Consider the following 17,241-nt stretch of genomic DNA (forward strand, 5'->3'; position numbering starts at 1 on the left):
ATTGTAAATAACTATACTACAGAAGATATTAAAATAACCAAGGGTACAAGGCAGGGATGCCCACTGTCGCCATTATTATTCATTATGGTGCTGGAAGTTTTGCTAAAATCAGTAAGAAAAAATGAAGATATAAAAGGGGTGTCTATAGGGAAAAATGAATACAAAGTTAAAGCATTCGCGGATGACTTGGTAATGACAGTAGAAGAACCAGTGGAAAGTATTGAAAGAATCTTAGAAGAAATAGAACAATTTGGACGAGTTGCAGGATTCTATCTCAACAAAAAAAAGACGAAAATTATGGCTAAAAACATGAATCAAGAATTAATTGAGGAAATACAACAAAGGACAGAGATAGAAGTGGTGAACAAAGTGAAGTATTTAGGAATATGGTTAACCCCCAAGAACATTGATTTGTTTCAAAACAATTATTTATCTATGTGGAATCAAATAAAAAGGGATTTGGAGGTGTGGGGAAGACTGAAATTGTCCTTTTGGGGGAGAATATCTACGATAAAAATGAGTGTGCTACCAAAGATGTTATTCCTTTTCCAATCACTACCGATAATCAAGGGGGCATCAACTTTTAAAGAATGGCAAAAAATAATTTCAAGATATAACTGGCAGGGTAAGAAGCCAAGGATTCAGTTTAAGTTATTAACAGATGCAAAAGAAAGAGGTGGCTTCGCCCTGCCAGATTTGAAATTATATTATGAAGCATCATGCCTCTGTTGGATAAAGGAATGGATTAAATTAGAGAATGGAGAGCTGTTAGATTTAGAAGGATTTGATAACAGATTTGGTTGGCATGCTTATCTATGGTATGAGAAGAAAAAAATTCACAAAGGTTTCGAAAACCACATCTTCCGAAGATCATTGATAGAGGTGTGGGAGAGGTATAAAAACTTGTTGGAACCTAGACTCCCCCATTGGATTTCACCATTAGAAGTGATGAGTGTGAAAAAAATTAATATGAGGTGGATAACATATGGAGAATTGGTAACAAGAGAGGGGGGGAAATGGAAAATGAAAACTTATGAAGAGGTGAAAGAATCTGTTTACGACTGGTTACATTACTTTCAGATTAATGAAATGTTTAAAAAAGATTGTAAAATGTGTGGGTATGAAGGTAAAGAATCAAAATTCCAAGTGGAGGTATTGAATAATGAGTATAAAAATCTGTCTAAAATGTATAAAATGTTGCTGGAGTGGCATACAAAAGATGAAGAGGTAAAAGCAGTAATGATACACTGGGCAAGAGACTTTGGTTATAATATACAGTATGATGATTGGATGAAATTATGGAATGAAAGGTTAAAATTTACGGCATGTACTGCGTTGAAAGAAAATGTAATGAAAATGTTCTACAGATGGTATATAACGCCAGTTAAACTGGCCAAAATGTATAAAACATGCAATAAGTGTTGGAAATGTAAAGAAAAAGAAGGTACTTTCTATCATATGTGGTGGGAGTGTAAAAGGGTGAAAGACTTCTGGGAAATGATATACAATGAATTGAAAAAGATGTTGAAATATACGTTCGTTAAAAAACCAGAGGCCTTTCTATTAGGAATGGTAGGAAACGAAATTAATAAGAGAGATTGTAAACCGTTTCAATATGCAGTGACTGCCGCAAGGATACTTCTGGCCCAAAGATGGAAACAGGAAGAAGTTCCAACAGTGGAAGAATGGAGAAGGAAATTGACTGAATATGCAGAATTGGACAAATTGACTGGGAAGATTCGATATCAGAAAGACCAAAAGTTTATCGAGGACTGGGGGAAATTTACAGAATATCTGAAAAATATATGTGATGTACAGACAATGCTTGTTGGTTTTGAAGAGACTCTGTGAGATAGTAAGAAATATTGCAAAAAAGAGAGTAAGGAAAAGGAGTTGGGAAAGGCAATATCATGTTTAGAAATGCGTCAATAAATAGAAATTTTACGAAAGATTGACAGAGAAACTGAGGGAAGTCAAAAATTGAAGAATGAGTGCAAAATAATTTGTTGATTGTATAAAATTTGTTTGGAAAATGAATAAAAATTATTTAAAGAATAAACTTACGTATTCATAGGTAAGTTTTGGCTTACCGCCTAAAACATTAGTTAACCTGAAATGGATTTTACAGTAAAAAAAAGTGAGTTGGCTTTCAAAATTCCTATTTGGTTCACTGATTCATGGTAAATAGTTAATAGAATTTGGAGAGTGAAAAATATTGGTACAAGTTTATAGACTTTGTGACAAACCCTTAACTAGCGTATTTGAAGGTAGATATTTGTGCACTTTATTCTTTAAAGGAAGAGTGAGGGGAAGCCAAAATTCTCATTTTCTAAACTCCAGACAAATTGCTGTCCATGTTTATATTACTTTTTAGAGTTCCTTTAGAAGAAACATGTGGTTATAGTCTTTGAATAACTTGTATATCTCTCATTTTTAGGAAGATGATGACAGTACACCTGTAGATTTGACGAAGCATCTTTATCATGTAGAAAAGCTTTTCAGAGAAAGCATTCAAAGGTAACCACTGTCATAACATCCTTTGTAATGAAATGAATTACCTCCAAGTTGTCAGTATATTTCTTTTACAAATGCATATAGTAATATAATCATTGTTCGTTTTAGTCAGTCTCTTGAAGAGCTGTTGGAAGCTTATCATAATCAAGTCGATAAACTACTTAAGAATGAGGTAAGCATTATCTCTTGCTTCTTCTTCTATGAAGTATATATTTCTATGGCAATAAAAAAATTCCTTCCAGTAGCACCTTAGAGACCAACTAAGTTTGTTATTGGTATGAGCTTTCGTGTGCATGCACACTTCTTCAGATACACTGAAACAGAAGTCACCAGACCCTTATATATAGTGAGAGGGTGGGGAGGGGTATTACTCAGAATGGTAGTGGGAATAGGTGATTGGCTGATAGGTGTGGTAAGCCTGTTGACGACTGTTAACAACTGCAATTGGTCTTACAGGAAAAAGCAAGGGGTGAGATGGCTAAAAATATTTTTTAGCGGATGGCACTGTGGTCTAAACCACAGAGCCTGGTGCTTGCCAATCAGAAGGTCGGCGGTTCGAATCCCTGCAACGGAGTGAGCTCCTGTTGCACGGTCCCAGCTCCTGCCAACCTAGCAGTTCGAAAGCACGTCAGAGTGCAAGTAGATAACTAGGTACTGTTCCGGCGGGAACGTAAATGGCGTTTCCGTGTGCTGCTCTGGTTTGCCAGAAGCGGCTTAGTCATGCTGGCCACATGACCCGGAAGCTGTACGCCGGCTCCCTCGGCCAGTAAAGTGAGATGAGCGCCGCAACTCCAGAGTTGTCCGCAACTGGACCTAATGGTCAGGGTTCCCTTTACCTTTAATAGTAGTAGAACTGGACTATTGCAGCTTTCTCCAAATCTGCTAAGTCTCACCACCCTGGTCCATACTTCCCCATGTCCACATTCCTCCTCGTTAAAAACAAATAATGGTGCTCGTGTGTATTTTTCAGAGTACAAATGAGAATCCATATAGATCTTAATAAGGGGCTATACACCCTTTGCTGGACAGGAATAGCTTGGCTGCTGTGAGTCTTGTGTTCGTACCCACACAATTGGACTCCTAATTCAGGACTCTGTCATGTGCTTTTCTCATCAGAACCAGACTAAAGCTGTAGATCATATCATTAAATCTGTTCGAAAAATTTGCTATACATTGGATGGGGTAGAGACTCCTGCAATTACAACATCTGTAAAGAAGCTAAGAAGAGTAGTTAACCTTCCAAGGAGTGCAAGTCCTGAGGTAATTGGTTTGCCATGTTTTGTGCTGTGTATGTGCTTTGTGAGATATAAGGAACCTTTAGTCCCATCCCCCACATTACCTGCAGACAAGTTGATACGGCAAATTTGGGAAAGACAGGTTTTTGTTTCACTAGCCAAGAAGCTAGTGAGGTAAATGGAAAATGTTTCTTCTCATTCTTTTGAGGAGGGGGGAGGAAAACTATTTGTTTTGGAGCATGGTGAATTTTGTCCTTCTGCAATTACAGCCTTTGAAGGGACTTGGGGGAGTGATAGTGATGTCGTTCCTCCTCCCACATCCAATTCTGTACTTTTACAGTGGAGGGTGAGAGGGCAGAGAGAACTGTGGCATTTACAGTAGGTGACAAGAAACCCATATTTTGCCTCTACAGAGGTAAAGAAAGAGAGAACTGTTATGAAGTTTTCATAGGATAGTTTTAACAATCAGTTGCATACCTGAATAACTTTCATTTATAGTATAGCATAACCAAGGGTTTTCACATATGTGAAGATCGTGTTTTCCATATGTTATTGCACAGGTGTCTTTAACATCTTCTGATGAGACTAGCAAGAATGCAGTTGGTAAGTACAAAACTTGCATCTAATTTTGTCTTTAATGTTTGTTTTAATGGTTACCTTCCTAAAGCAAAATGTTTTATTTTAGGTGCCTTGCAACTTGAAAACCCTCTGCAAACGAGCATAGATCAGCTGACCTCAGCAGTATATGCTCTTCTTCAACTCCACTTGAACTCGTGCAGCAGTCCCTTAAACACTCCAAAGATTCAGAAAAGCACTAAAGAAGCATGGACTGCCACAGAGCACCTCCAGTTCACAATATTTGCAGCGCACGGAATCCTTAGTAGCTGGGTCTCTGTGTGAGTAACTAAACCAAAACGCACCTTTTACCCCAGTGCGCACGCATCACAATGTTTTGATTCATCATAATGTTTGTCTCCCCTTTACAGTTATGAAAAATACTATTTGGTTTGTTCTCTTACCCACAATGGAAGAGATCTTTTCAAACCTGTGCAGTCCAAGAAGGTTGGCACTTATAAGAATTTCTTCTATTTGATTAAATGGGATGAATTGTAAGTGGTGATTTTTTTATTTATCTGACTCATAAAAATATTATGGTTTCTCTGAGCAGTAGCTATCACATCCCCTGAGATTGTTAATTAATGCTACTGATTCCATCAGACCACAAGTTAACATCTTTCATTTTCTATGCTCTGTCAGTGCATCAAATTCTGAATAGTTTACCAGGTCCTTCAGCATAATTTGCATAGAACCTCCCAACTTTTCAAGATAGAAATAACTAAAAATAAAATTGGTGTTGTTCTACTGTTCAGTTATTAATGTATTCAGCTGGTGAAGAAAACAAGGAAGGAAGGTTGCAAGCCCAGGTCCCATCCCAAGTATTGTCTTGGGGATCAAGCAGCTTCCCACACAATGGAAATCCCTATACAGGACTGGGAATTTCCTCATGTGGGAAACTATGAGGAATCCTGTGTGAAGCTGATGGCATATGAGACATGCGCATACAACCAAGTAGGCATGTGCTTTTCCCAGATAGCAAACAATTTCTTACACAAAAGTGATGGGTGTTGGAAATAGCCATCACCATATTAAAAGCATGGCTTTACAAAAGTCAGTTGATTATTCCTGTTCCATTTCTCATCATGCTTCTAATGACTCCGTTTCTTTGTCACTAATGTTTATAAATATTGCATGAAATATTTTGTCCATTTAAGAGGGGTTTCTGTTGAAGTATGGTGAGGGTTAGTGAGATTGCAATAGTGCAATTGTCTACTTTTAGTTGGCAATGGAGAATAAAGCACTGTTTTAGCAATGGGGGAACTACGTATTGATCTTCTTGAACATATGATATATTTTTAAAGCATAGTAGTCAGTAATTCCTAACGATTCTATTTCCTTATTTTACAGAATAATTTTTCCTATACAGATCTCTCAGTTGCCATTAGAATCCATCTTATGCCTTACCCTCTTTGGAATATTAAATCAAAATGGTGGTAGTTCACCAGATTCCAATAAACAGAGAAAAGGCCCTGAAATGTTGGGTCAAGTTTCCTTACCTCTTTTTGATTTTAGGCGGTGAGTATTCAAAATGTCTTCTGTGGCAAATAGTATAGTTTTGTTAGAGGGAGATTACCAATTTTAATCCAAAGAAAATAGAGTTAAACCTAAGAAAATGGAAAGAGAAATGCATTATATAGGTGGGATGGGCTCTAGATAACGGCCACGTCCTATTTTGAATAATATATTTTAAATACGTTTCTTCTTTCAAGGGGTGAAGTGATAGGCTGGCTCTATGTTAAGGATTGTGATACTTTTGAATACTGAGTGGTGTTGACTACAGTCCTGCTTATGGACTTCTTAAATCCCTAATTCATAAGATTTCAGCTATTAAGGTTTTATCACTCTAGAAATTCCACTACTTGTACGAAATTCTCTAGGTTCCCAGTACATTGTCCAGCCAAATGTAGTTGGAAAGCAGTTCCCATCATCCTTGACCATTGGCCATGGTGGCTAAGGTTAATAGGTGTTGGGGCCCTCCAGATGTTGTTGGTACTATATGTTAGCAGCCCCAGAGTGAACTTAAGGAATACTGCAGGTACAGCCTTTTTTCAAGAACATAGAACACAGTCAAGTGGGTTGTCATCCTCCACTTGCTAGAAGGCAGGAAAAAACATTATCACTTCAAAATAACCTGTAGATTACTCCTGTCTTGGAGTGGCAGGATTTTGCTGGTGCTCTTCTGGCCTAGTCTTTTCTGGCTCATTGTGTGTGCGATCTGTGATATTCTGAGTGTAGTGAGTGATTCTCTGTTGTTGTCCCCCCACCCCACTCCACCCCCTGAGGCCTTTTCCTCAGCATTTGTGTCTTTCATTCTGAGCCATTTCCCCCTCAGTGTCTGTCTTTCTTTGTTTTTCCATTAATTATACAGTTGATTCTTCTCTCCCTTCCAATTAATTCTTTCCTTTGTCACCAAATTGTACAGTTGACTATCTATTGCCTTAAACCCCAAGTTGGGGGCTTCCTTACTTATTAATTGTATTTTTCTTACCTGGGTTCAGCCTTCAATTCCTTCCTTTAATTATCCCTCCTGAATTAATTCAGTTTTACTCTTGAATGTGCGCATAAAGCAGCAGCATTGTCACTATGAGCATCTTGCATGACTGTGGTCTTCTCTAAGGTAGCTGTCCTGACGCATGGGCGACATCCTCAACAATTCCACTCTAAGATGTAGATTGCCTTCATAAAACATCTCTCAACTTCTTTAAGGTTGCTGTGTTTATGGCAGGTGCATCTGTGGACACAGCCCATTTGTGTCTCATGCTAATGCGTCAGAAATAGTATCAAGACACATTGTGTGAGGAAACTGATCCCAACTAGACTGATCTTAGCAACAGATTCTTTTGATGGCAGGGAGCTTGTGGGAGATGACAATTCATTAGGTGACATTCTCATGGAGATGGATAAAAAGAAGGCAGTGCCATAAGAGGGAGGATAAGTCTCCTTTTTGGTGCTTCCATCCTTGTCAGACTTTTCATGCCTCCTGTTTTGCTTGCAGAGGTCATGAATTTTGATCAAATATGCTACTAAAGATTTCAATCCAGAGGTCCACAGTGCTCAGGACTTCTGAAAATTATCTTTATAAGCATATGGAAAATTATCTTTATAAGTTTGCTGATGCTGAAGTATATGAATCAGGTCTGAGATGATTCTATGAACAAAACTTGTTTTTTCTTCCTAGTAATAACTGCTTAAGTTGGATCTTTATTTGATTTAACAAGCAAATTCTGTCCTCACATTCCAACTGCTATCATTTTGTAACTGATAGTTCTTTCTCTGCACAGAGCACTAAATTCTTCTTGGTTTTGTGTCCGTAGAATGTTGACTTGTGGAACAAAACTTTTACACCTTTGGACACCTCCCACAAACCTTGTCCCTGGAGCGGTCCATAAAAAAGGAAATTTAATGGAAAGAATAGTATTGCAGGTAATGCTAGTTCCCTCTTAATTGCTTTTAAAAGCTTTTATACCCTATGCAGAATTATTTGAGTAGTAATAAATGATCCCTTCACAATCTCATCTTCTTTAATCCACTATGAAAATTTGAGTGCTGTATCTCGTCATTACTTGGACTCTTTTTGCAAAACTGTGAGAGGATATATCTGGCCTTTTTCTGCTTTAGCCTTTTTGTATATGGATGTGCAGTCCATGCACATACAAAAGAGTAAAATAACTGCAGAGTGATGAAGAAATATGAAAACTTCTGTGACGTAGTTTGCCTGTGAGGGTTTAGACTTAAAGATCTCTGTCTGAGGGATTTGCACATTACAAGTTCTTATACATACAACCCTTTTTTGTGCAAGGGTGAGTGTTTAATGCAGTTTAACAGACCATTTTATCATCCTGATAAGCATACTGGGAAATGATTGCAAGGATCACATTCTCAGTATGCTGTAACTGCAAAAATATACATAGATCCTTGTACCTGAGTATGGACCTTTGCATCCCAAAGTGGTGATGCATGATGTCTAGCCTATACATACAATGTAATGAGATGGTGTGGTAGAGGGAGACTGTAGTACTTCAAACTGCTGGCAGCCATAATACTTTTGAATGTGCTCCTATGTAAATAAAAAAATAACGGAAAGTTAGAACCTCTCTTCCTAGCACTTCAGTTACTTGTAATAACTTCTAGCGAACATTTTAAAATGGGTTTCTCCACTTGTAGCTTCATTTGGTCGATTTTGCATTCTAGGTCCGCTTTGCACATCACAGTAAAGCTATTTTTAATTGTCTGGGCACATAACACCAATCCTGGCCTGACTGCACTGGCTGCCAATTAGTTTCCAGGCCTAATTCAGAGTGCTGGTTTTGGCCTACAGAGCCTTATGCAGCTCAGGACCACAATACCTCAAGGATTGCCTCTTTCCATATAAACTGATCCAGACCCTGCTGTCATCATCTGAGGCCTTTTTTCATGGTCTCCCTCCTTGAGAGGTCTGGAGGGTGGCAATATGAGAACAGGATTATTCAGTGGTGGCTCTCACTTGTGGAATGCTCTCCCCAGGATGCCCTGCCTGGCGCCATCATTACATAGATTTAGGCACTAGGCATTTCTTTTTACCAGGCCTTTGGCTCTTAATTATCTGTGGTGTCCTTGAGTGGGTGGGGCATTTTAATCCAGTGTTTTAAAAATAGTTTGTCTTTGAGATTTCCCCCCCCCATGCCAGTTTTAATGTATATATTTGTTTATATATTGTAAGTCACATTTTGCAATGACAAACGTCATATGGAAACTTTATTATTATATACTATATGTATTATTTGTGAGAACACGTCACACTAAATGTTCTTTTTGATCTTTATGGTCTCTGGCTTTGATGTTTTGTTATTTTATTGTGAGGGGAAAGAGGACAAAAAGTGGGTGCTGGAAATGAGGTCGTAATTGGGATGTAGAAGTAGTTCTCTGAGTTGCCATGTCATAGTTTGCGTCAATAATTTTACTTTTTAAATTTTTCAGATTGATTTCCCTTCCTTATCATTTGATATTGTATACAAAATTCCTCAAGCTGCAAACAGTACCACATGTCATTCCATAGAAACATTGGAAAAAGATTCAAGAGAGCGTCTTCTTTCCATTCTTTCCAAGGAGGGTACACTTGGGTATGTTGTATTGCGTTAACCGTGGTTAGTCATCATGGTGCCCTCCAAATATTTTGGACTTCATATCTCATCAGCTTCAGTTAGGACAGCCAATGTTCAGAGATTATGGGAGTTTTAATCCACAATATCTGAAGGACTTCACTTTGGTTGTCCTTAATATTAAGAGTAGTGGTTTACCTTTCTACATAATTATCCTACAGTCACCTTTTAATTTAATATACATGTTCAAAATGTTGCACTCTATTATGTGTTGATTCTCCTTCTTCTAGTTTACAAGTCCTGACAAAATTATCTTCATGTAGATCTAGATGCAGAACAATACTGTATTTCCACACATTTGAATCTAATGTCTAAATCTTTCCTCTTTTGTGTGCGAGACAACTTGAAACCTGACATTCTTTACAGAAAATACTCATCAGAATACCATAAAGCATGCTGCCCATCTGTATATTGCCATATATGACAATCATCCCTGCATTTATTTTTGTTTTTTATACAGCTTGTATTTTGACTGGATTTTTGGTGATCTAGGGAAATCTTGTCTTTTTATGGTCCTGTTTGCATGAAATAAGTGGCAAAAAGTTGGGAGATAGTTGTTAGTGCCTTCCTGAAGGAAACTTGTTTCTTGTCCATTTGAAGTGAGGGATGATTTACCTTTTTATGTCAATATGTGTAGATTGTGTTGATCCTGATTAGACACATCACAATTATTCCCTTTTTAGGGAAGCTGACTGAAGATGTCATCACAGTACAGTGGTACCTCGGGTTAAGTACTTAATTTGTTCTGGAGGTCCGTTCTTAACCTGAAGCACCACTTTAGCTAATGGGGCCTCCAGCTGCTGCCGCGCTGCCGGAGCACAATTTCTGTTCTCATCCTGAAGCAAAGTTCTTAACCCAAGGTACTATTTCTGGGTTAGCGAAGTCTGTAACCTGAAGCGTCTGTAACCCAAGGTACCACTGCATATTTCTAGGCGTTGCAGATTCAGGTGTCTTTTCAGTATTTCAGTAATCTCTGTCCAGAGGTGAACATGTTAAATATTTCCCTGTTGATTATCCTGGACCTCAAAGCTCCTCCTTTTAACCTTTTTGGGTCTGCAGAACCTGTTGACTCTTAGTACCACAGAATAATACAGTGGTACCTCGGGTTACATACACTTCAGGTTACAGACTCCGCTAACCCAGAAATAGTGCTTCAGATTAAGAACTTTGCTTCAGGATGAGAACAGAAATCAGGCTCCGGCGGCAGCAGGAGGCTCCATTAGCTAAAGTGGTGTTTCAGGTTAAGAACAGTTTCAGGTTAAGAACAAAACTCCGGAACGAATTAAGTACTTAACCCGAGGTACCACTGTAGAAGGGTCATTCCATGTCAAATGATGCAGGGACTTTTACCTTACAATTTCATATCGCTTTCATTTCCAGTTTCCTAAAAGTAGTATAAGAGAAGCTACCTGATCTCAGTTTTTAATTTTTTATTTCATCCTGTTTTTGAGTTATGAAGGTTTGAAATTTCAAAAAATTGACAATTTTGGTCTTGCTGGACTACATAAAAACCTTAAAATCTCAGCCCAGGACTGAAACCCACCTTACCCATGATGTCAAGGCCAGGGCTTGGGCAAAGCCCACTTAAGCAGTTTCCAAAGTTCTGTTGGGAGCCTTTGAAATGCTTCACAGAGTAGGGTGCAAAGGATGGCAATCCTGTTGGGTTATGTGTGTGTTCCTGGTCTGGGTGTCCCACCCCCCACCCCCCATTCATTTCAAGACTTTTCTCCTTTGAGTTTGGGACTTCAAAGCAGCAAATCCCCTGACTTCATTTGTGACATCATGTGATTGTCAAATTTGACCCGTGAGGCAGATCCTAATAATGATATGGCCTTTGGAGTCAAAAGTGTTGCCAGGGACTGGAAAAAATGGAACCTCTGCTGCAGTGGATCTTATCTCTGACTAAACATAGGGATATAATAAGGTTTACTTGCTGACTTTTTATGGGGAATACAGTACTTTTTAGCAGTATATGGAACAACCATTTTAATTTCATTTGTGGCAGAGTGTGGAAAGCAATGGTGCGTCAGCACTAAAGTCTCCTAGCATGAATTCAACTCAAAAGCCTTGCTTTACCATTCTGACTATAGCAGCCTTTTTCCTGCTTGGGCCTTTTGCAACAGTAGAGTATAATATTGTGTTCTGCATGTCCTAAACTTTGCAGCTGTTTTCTTCCCAAGGGGCATGCATTAATGACCGCTGTGATAACCATAAATATATTGTCATGAACTAATAAAAACGTTTTGTCTTTCTTTCTTTCTTTCTTTCTTTCTTTCTTTCTTTCTGTAGATTGTCTAGAAAGGATAAAGCATTTTTGTGGGAGAAGAGACATTATTGCCATACAGAGCCAAGCAGCCTTCCAAAGATATTGGCCAGTGCACCAAACTGGGATATGACAAATCTGTCTGAAATATATTTGCTGCTTCAGCAGTGGCCTCCCTTACCTCCTCTGACTGCATTAGAATTGCTGGACTACAAGTAAGTAACAAGTTCTGAACTATGTTGTGCTATTCTCTTCTTCAAGTGAGAAGTGCAAGTCACATTCATAATTCATTTACTTACGGTTTGCTGCTGTTTGCAGCCACACAATTGTGTCCTTGAAGATTGCAGATGATTACATGTGCATCTTGCAAGGCTTGGGGTTATAAATTGTTATTTTTTTTAGTAGGCTTGTAGCCTGATTACGGTGGTGCTGTGCCAGTACATATGTGGGATGGAACGTGGTAGTCACCTCACCAGAACATTACAGTGTTAATGTTGACATTGGAAGAATGTTACATAGTTTTGCAGGCAGATTCACAATTAGGAATATCCCTTATTGGTACAATCAAGTGTCTTTCCTGTTGCGTTCTACTGTATGTACTGATTTAGAGAGTCACAGAATGACAGTGCATTCTGAGAAGCATTTCAACAGTCCCCATAAGGAGGCGAGGCTGCAAATTCTCAAGACAATTTTCTTTGTTCCCCTGCAGATTATAGCACATTTTATATATACCGAGAACTGGTTTAGATTCTTCATTAATAAAAATAATTATTTATTCCAAAAACCACCAGGGAAGTATGCTCTTGTCAAAGTTAAACGAAACGCTGTTTGTTACAGATGTTATGCTTTGTAGCTTTGCAGATCAGGAAGTAAGAACAAGAGCTGTGCAGTGGATTGAGGCAATTAGTGATGATGAACTTGCTGACTTTCTTCCCCAGTTTGTGCAGGTGAGATGAATGACACATTTAAATATCTTGAAAGCGAGGGGGCAGGGAACTTGGCATTTACTAATTGCACACAAAAAATATGGATCATTTTGACGTTTTGAAAGTGTAGCATTTAGATACAGTGTTATTTAGTCCAATAAATTCAAACTATGGTTTGTAATTTACCTGGTGTGATTGGCAGCTGCTTTTAAAAGACAAACTGGACCGCCCTCCTTTTTTCCTAACCATTTCCATGCATTCCTGGTTGCTTTTGCTACCCCTTTAATATAGACACCCTCCTTCCTTCTTGGCAAGGGCCAGAGAGAAGGGAATACTGAAGGATTAATGCCAGGCAAGGCTGTGTGCATACAATACAGGATAAATATTTTCAAGGCTGCAATGGAACTCAGTTCTTTGGTTCCTATCTAAAATGATGATAGTGAGCCTGCCCAAATGCTAAGATCATTTGAGACTATTTTCAGTGCCTCCTCCCCACAGCTTCTGAAATTAGGCAGGCAGTGACTGAAGAGAAGCCTTTTCCATCTGTGACACCCCACATGTGAAATGTCCAGGGAAGCTTTCCTGGTGCCAGATGAAAACTTTTTAATTTGCTTAGGCCCATCATCATATAATTAAAAGCAGTTAATTGTTGCTGATCACAGATTTTATTGTGTATGCTAGTTGTTGATTGCCCATTTGCTTATAAGCCAGTATAAATTTTGATTTATATTTAAAATTTGTGTTTTGTAAGTAGTTCTATTTTCATTGTTATGGGAGGTGTCAAACAAAAGGGCAGATATTCTAAATAAGTACATATTTTCTGAATGAATAGTAACTTAATCTGTGCTGAATAGCTTTACATATTCAGGAATATGGTTATGGAAATAGTTTCCCCCTTAAAATATCTGCAAAACTACATGTGTCTGGTTGTAGTAAGCCACCTGCAGTTGTGTTCATTGAGTATTACAACTATATTTTATACTAGTTCATTGTAGCCCCTCAAATAGACAGCTGCTTTAATAACTATGTTGGTTAAAACTTGATCTCTCTTATATATTTAGGCACTCAAATTTGAAACCTATCTGGACAACGCTCTAGTCAGATTCCTTTTGGCCCGAGCATTAGGAAATATTCGAATAGCACACTATTTATATTGGTAAGAAGATCTACATTCTTTTTGTTATCAGATTTTTGTTCTAAGATTTTATATTCCCAGACTTTAGTTAGTCTGAGAATATAAAGTATATTATTATTATTATAGATCACAGTTCCTTATAGCGTAGAAAAATATCTGCTGCGACCACTGGAAATATTTTTAATTACGTGTTCTGAAAAACCAGAAGTGTACTTACTTTATGATGCCCTGGGCTGCTTCTTTCTTTTCCAGCAGGCTAACTTATATTGTAAAGTACCACATTTTACGTCAGCCTTTTTCATACTAGTGCAGTTAGTTAATCATTCTGTATCCTAAGCAAGATGATGCTTCATAATGAAAACCCACGTACAAATGGTAACAAAACGATAACACCAATTTAATGTCAAATGTAATGTTTCACTGCAAATGTAGTGGAAGTAGCATGGCCCTAACCCTGAGATGAAAAGTAGTTTATCTATAACACTTTCTCTAAAGTTCCTTGATAGGAGTCTTCTGTGGAAGCTGAAAACCCTTTTCTGCAGTACTAGAGAGAGCATCTTAACTCTTAATTCACATTTCCTTGCCCAATCCATGGCATGTTTACTCTGGTGTAATTCCCACTGCCTACACTGGGGCTTACTTCCTGGTATTTCGGATTGCAGCCTCTCTCCCTTCACACCTTTTCTTGCATTGCTTGTGTTGTATGTGTCAACTAATACTGTGTTCTGTGGCACTTTATAATCTAGTTACTGCAGCAGGAAATTTAGTAGCCTACGGAGGGTGTGCGTGTGTGCGGTTTGTGAAGAAAACTAATCTAATATTACGTAATATTTCAGGTTACTGAAGGATGCCTTGCATGATATCAAACATGGTGTAAGGTATGAGCATATCCTTGGTGCCTTCCTTTCAGTCTGTGGCAAAGGATTGAGAGAAGAGTTGGAAAAGCAGACAAAATTGGTACAGATTCTGGGAACCGTAGCAGAAAAAGTAAAACAAGCAAGTGGATCTTCCAGACAGGTTTGTTACATTAGGAATATTTATTTGTATGTGTATTGCTAATTAAAATCACTTCTCAATCCAGGTAAATTTTAACCTTGTACTGTTCATTAACAGATTGTCTTACAAAGCGGAATGGAGCGTGTTCAGTCCATTTTCTTAAAAAACAAGTGCCGTTTGCCTCTCAGTCCCAGCCTTGTAGCTAAAGAACTGAATGTCAAGGTATGGTGTGTCTCTAGATTTCTAATCCAGTATAATATGTATGTACTCACATCTAGTAATACATGCAAGAATAACCAGCAGGAATGAGCAAAACTGTTTGGCGGGCATAGGGCAAATGACTTGAAACTGTAAATGATTAAAACCATTGTTGGATGAGACGAAAGGTCAATCAGTCCAGTTTCTAATATTAGCCAGACAAGTCCCTCTGGGAAGTTCACAGGATGGCATGAAGTCAAGCACTCCTCCCTTTATCTCCCTAGGCTATGGCACTTGGATTCATGTTGCCTCTGTATATGGAAGTTCCAGTAATAACCAGAAGACAGAACCTAAAATTCTCTGTATGGGAATTTTTGGCACAGATTTTGAAAGTGTTAAAGAAAATAAGACCACCATAATTAGAAATACACATACAGTTTTTGCATAATCTCATCTTGACTTCAGTGCTTTGTGAAATTTGAAGACAAATACAGTCATACCTTAGAAGTCAAACCAAATCCATTCTGGAAGTCTGTTTGACTTCCAAAACGTTCGGGAACCAAGGCGTAGCTTGGCTTCCAAGGCAGGAAGTTCCTGCAGCCAAGCAGAAGCCGCGATGGATTTTCAGGTTCCAAAGAACGTTTGCAAACCGGAACAATAACTTCCAGGTTTGTGGCGTGGCGGAACCAAAACGTTTGTCTCGCAAGGCATTCAACTTCCAAGGTACGACTGTACCGAGGTACCATTGTACTAAGCTGTCAAATAAATTTGCGTAGGTGCACAGCTGTAGGAAGAAACAGGAAGTTGTTGAAGCCATATTCCTTTGCAAGCCCCCCCCCCCGCATTCATGAGCGCGGGATAAATCTATTTTTTTTTTTAAAAAAAAGATACATTGCCAATAAGATACAAAATAAGTAACAATAAAAGGAGGGAGAAGGAACAATATAGATAAATACGTATAGTAAATGCAAGCAGATTTTTTATTTTAAAAAGCTTTATAATACTGTTGGAACATACTTTGCTATTTTTATAATGAGGCACTAGGGTTAGATGATAAAATGCAAATCTCTGTAAATCTGTCATCCTCACTTCAGCAATATGGCCATGAGAAATAACAAAAACATATTGCTTTTAAGTTGGGCTTCTGTATCCTTTGTGGTTCGCTTATTTGCTAGTTTAGCAAAATTAATTATAATATTTTCTTGTAAGGATAGTTGGAGCTCTTTGGTTGCCTTTGTATTGCTAGTTAGTCTACCGTTGCACTAATTAATGTAAATTGTATTTTGCAGGCATGTTCCTACTTTAGTTCTAATGCAGTACCTCTTAAACTTGCTCTGGTGAATGCAGATCCCTTGGGAGAAGAAATTAATGTCATGTTTAAGGTACATTTTTTCAGCATGTGTTTGACAGACATATTTCTGTGGTAACATAAATTTGATAAATCTTTTAAAACTAGTTCGCTTTATGATACATACCTATGGCATGTATAGTTATTGCAGTAAAGTAATTGGGTGGGGAGCACCAATACAGCTACTTGCCAAGGGACCCTAGATAAGCCTCTGAAGGAGCTATAGATTGCAACGAAGAATGCTGTTCTCAGAGTTTCTGAGGTTTTTCCAGGCTTTTCCCATTCATCTTCAAATACGAAGTACTGAATTTTCTAGCCAAACATCCATTTCTGGTCTTGTGCAGCAACGTAGTTAACTGTGCACACCCCAGCTTATGACACATGTCCTGTTGAAAGTCATTCTCTCTATTTGCATCCTTACTTTTGTTCTAGGTTGGAGAGGATCTGCGTCAAGACATGTTGGCGCTGCAGATGATAAAAATTATGGACAAGATCTGGTTACAGGAAGGACTGGACCTGCGGATGGTTATCTTCAAGTGCCTGTCAACTGGCAAAGATAGAGGTGCAAACCGTTCGTAGTTCCCAGAGCATAATGCCTTCCATGCCACCTAGATTTTGGTCTGCTTTTCGTGTCTGTTCCCAGTGGGAACACAGCTTTAGCATGATTGCTCTAAAGCCTCTGCCTCAAAAGTATGTCTGCATTTGCAGAGCAAGCTAGAGAAGCACCTTGCAAGTGTAGTAGTAGCATCTTTGGGGGATGACATAGACAGAGCTGTCTGATATAAAGCACCCTCCTGCAGTTTCAGCTGTGTCTGAAATCAGTTGGATAAAGTGTTAACATGGATGTAAAGGAAATTCTATCCCATATGA

At 38.4% G+C, this 17,241-nt stretch overlaps 1 protein-coding gene across 2 annotated transcripts in view; it reads left to right on the forward strand.

The window, feature by feature from the left end:
• PIK3C2A (phosphatidylinositol-4-phosphate 3-kinase catalytic subunit type 2 alpha) overlaps positions 1 to 17,241 on the forward strand; it is a 48,617-nt gene that overhangs the window by 17,169 nt on the left and 14,207 nt on the right. For both annotated transcript variants that reach the window (XM_083589151.1, XM_083589150.1), the window contains exons 7-22: positions 2,438 to 2,517; positions 2,623 to 2,686; positions 3,631 to 3,774; positions 4,310 to 4,352; positions 4,435 to 4,645; positions 4,736 to 4,858; positions 5,715 to 5,882; positions 7,682 to 7,790; positions 9,324 to 9,466; positions 11,795 to 11,983; positions 12,622 to 12,715; positions 13,756 to 13,850; positions 14,666 to 14,846; positions 14,943 to 15,047; positions 16,313 to 16,405; positions 16,804 to 16,933. In XM_083589151.1, coding sequence (XP_083445277.1) covers positions 2,438 to 2,517; positions 2,623 to 2,686; positions 3,631 to 3,774; positions 4,310 to 4,352; positions 4,435 to 4,645; positions 4,736 to 4,858; positions 5,715 to 5,882; positions 7,682 to 7,790; positions 9,324 to 9,466; positions 11,795 to 11,983; positions 12,622 to 12,715; positions 13,756 to 13,850; positions 14,666 to 14,846; positions 14,943 to 15,047; positions 16,313 to 16,405; positions 16,804 to 16,933 — 1,972 coding nt within the window. The remainder of the gene's footprint in view (positions 1 to 2,437; positions 2,518 to 2,622; positions 2,687 to 3,630; positions 3,775 to 4,309; positions 4,353 to 4,434; positions 4,646 to 4,735; positions 4,859 to 5,714; positions 5,883 to 7,681; positions 7,791 to 9,323; positions 9,467 to 11,794; positions 11,984 to 12,621; positions 12,716 to 13,755; positions 13,851 to 14,665; positions 14,847 to 14,942; positions 15,048 to 16,312; positions 16,406 to 16,803; positions 16,934 to 17,241) is intronic.

Source organism: Podarcis filfolensis (genome assembly GCF_964270895.1).
Source record: "Podarcis filfolensis genome assembly, chromosome: 1".
NCBI classification, from domain to species: domain Eukaryota; kingdom Metazoa; phylum Chordata; class Lepidosauria; order Squamata; family Lacertidae; genus Podarcis; species Podarcis filfolensis.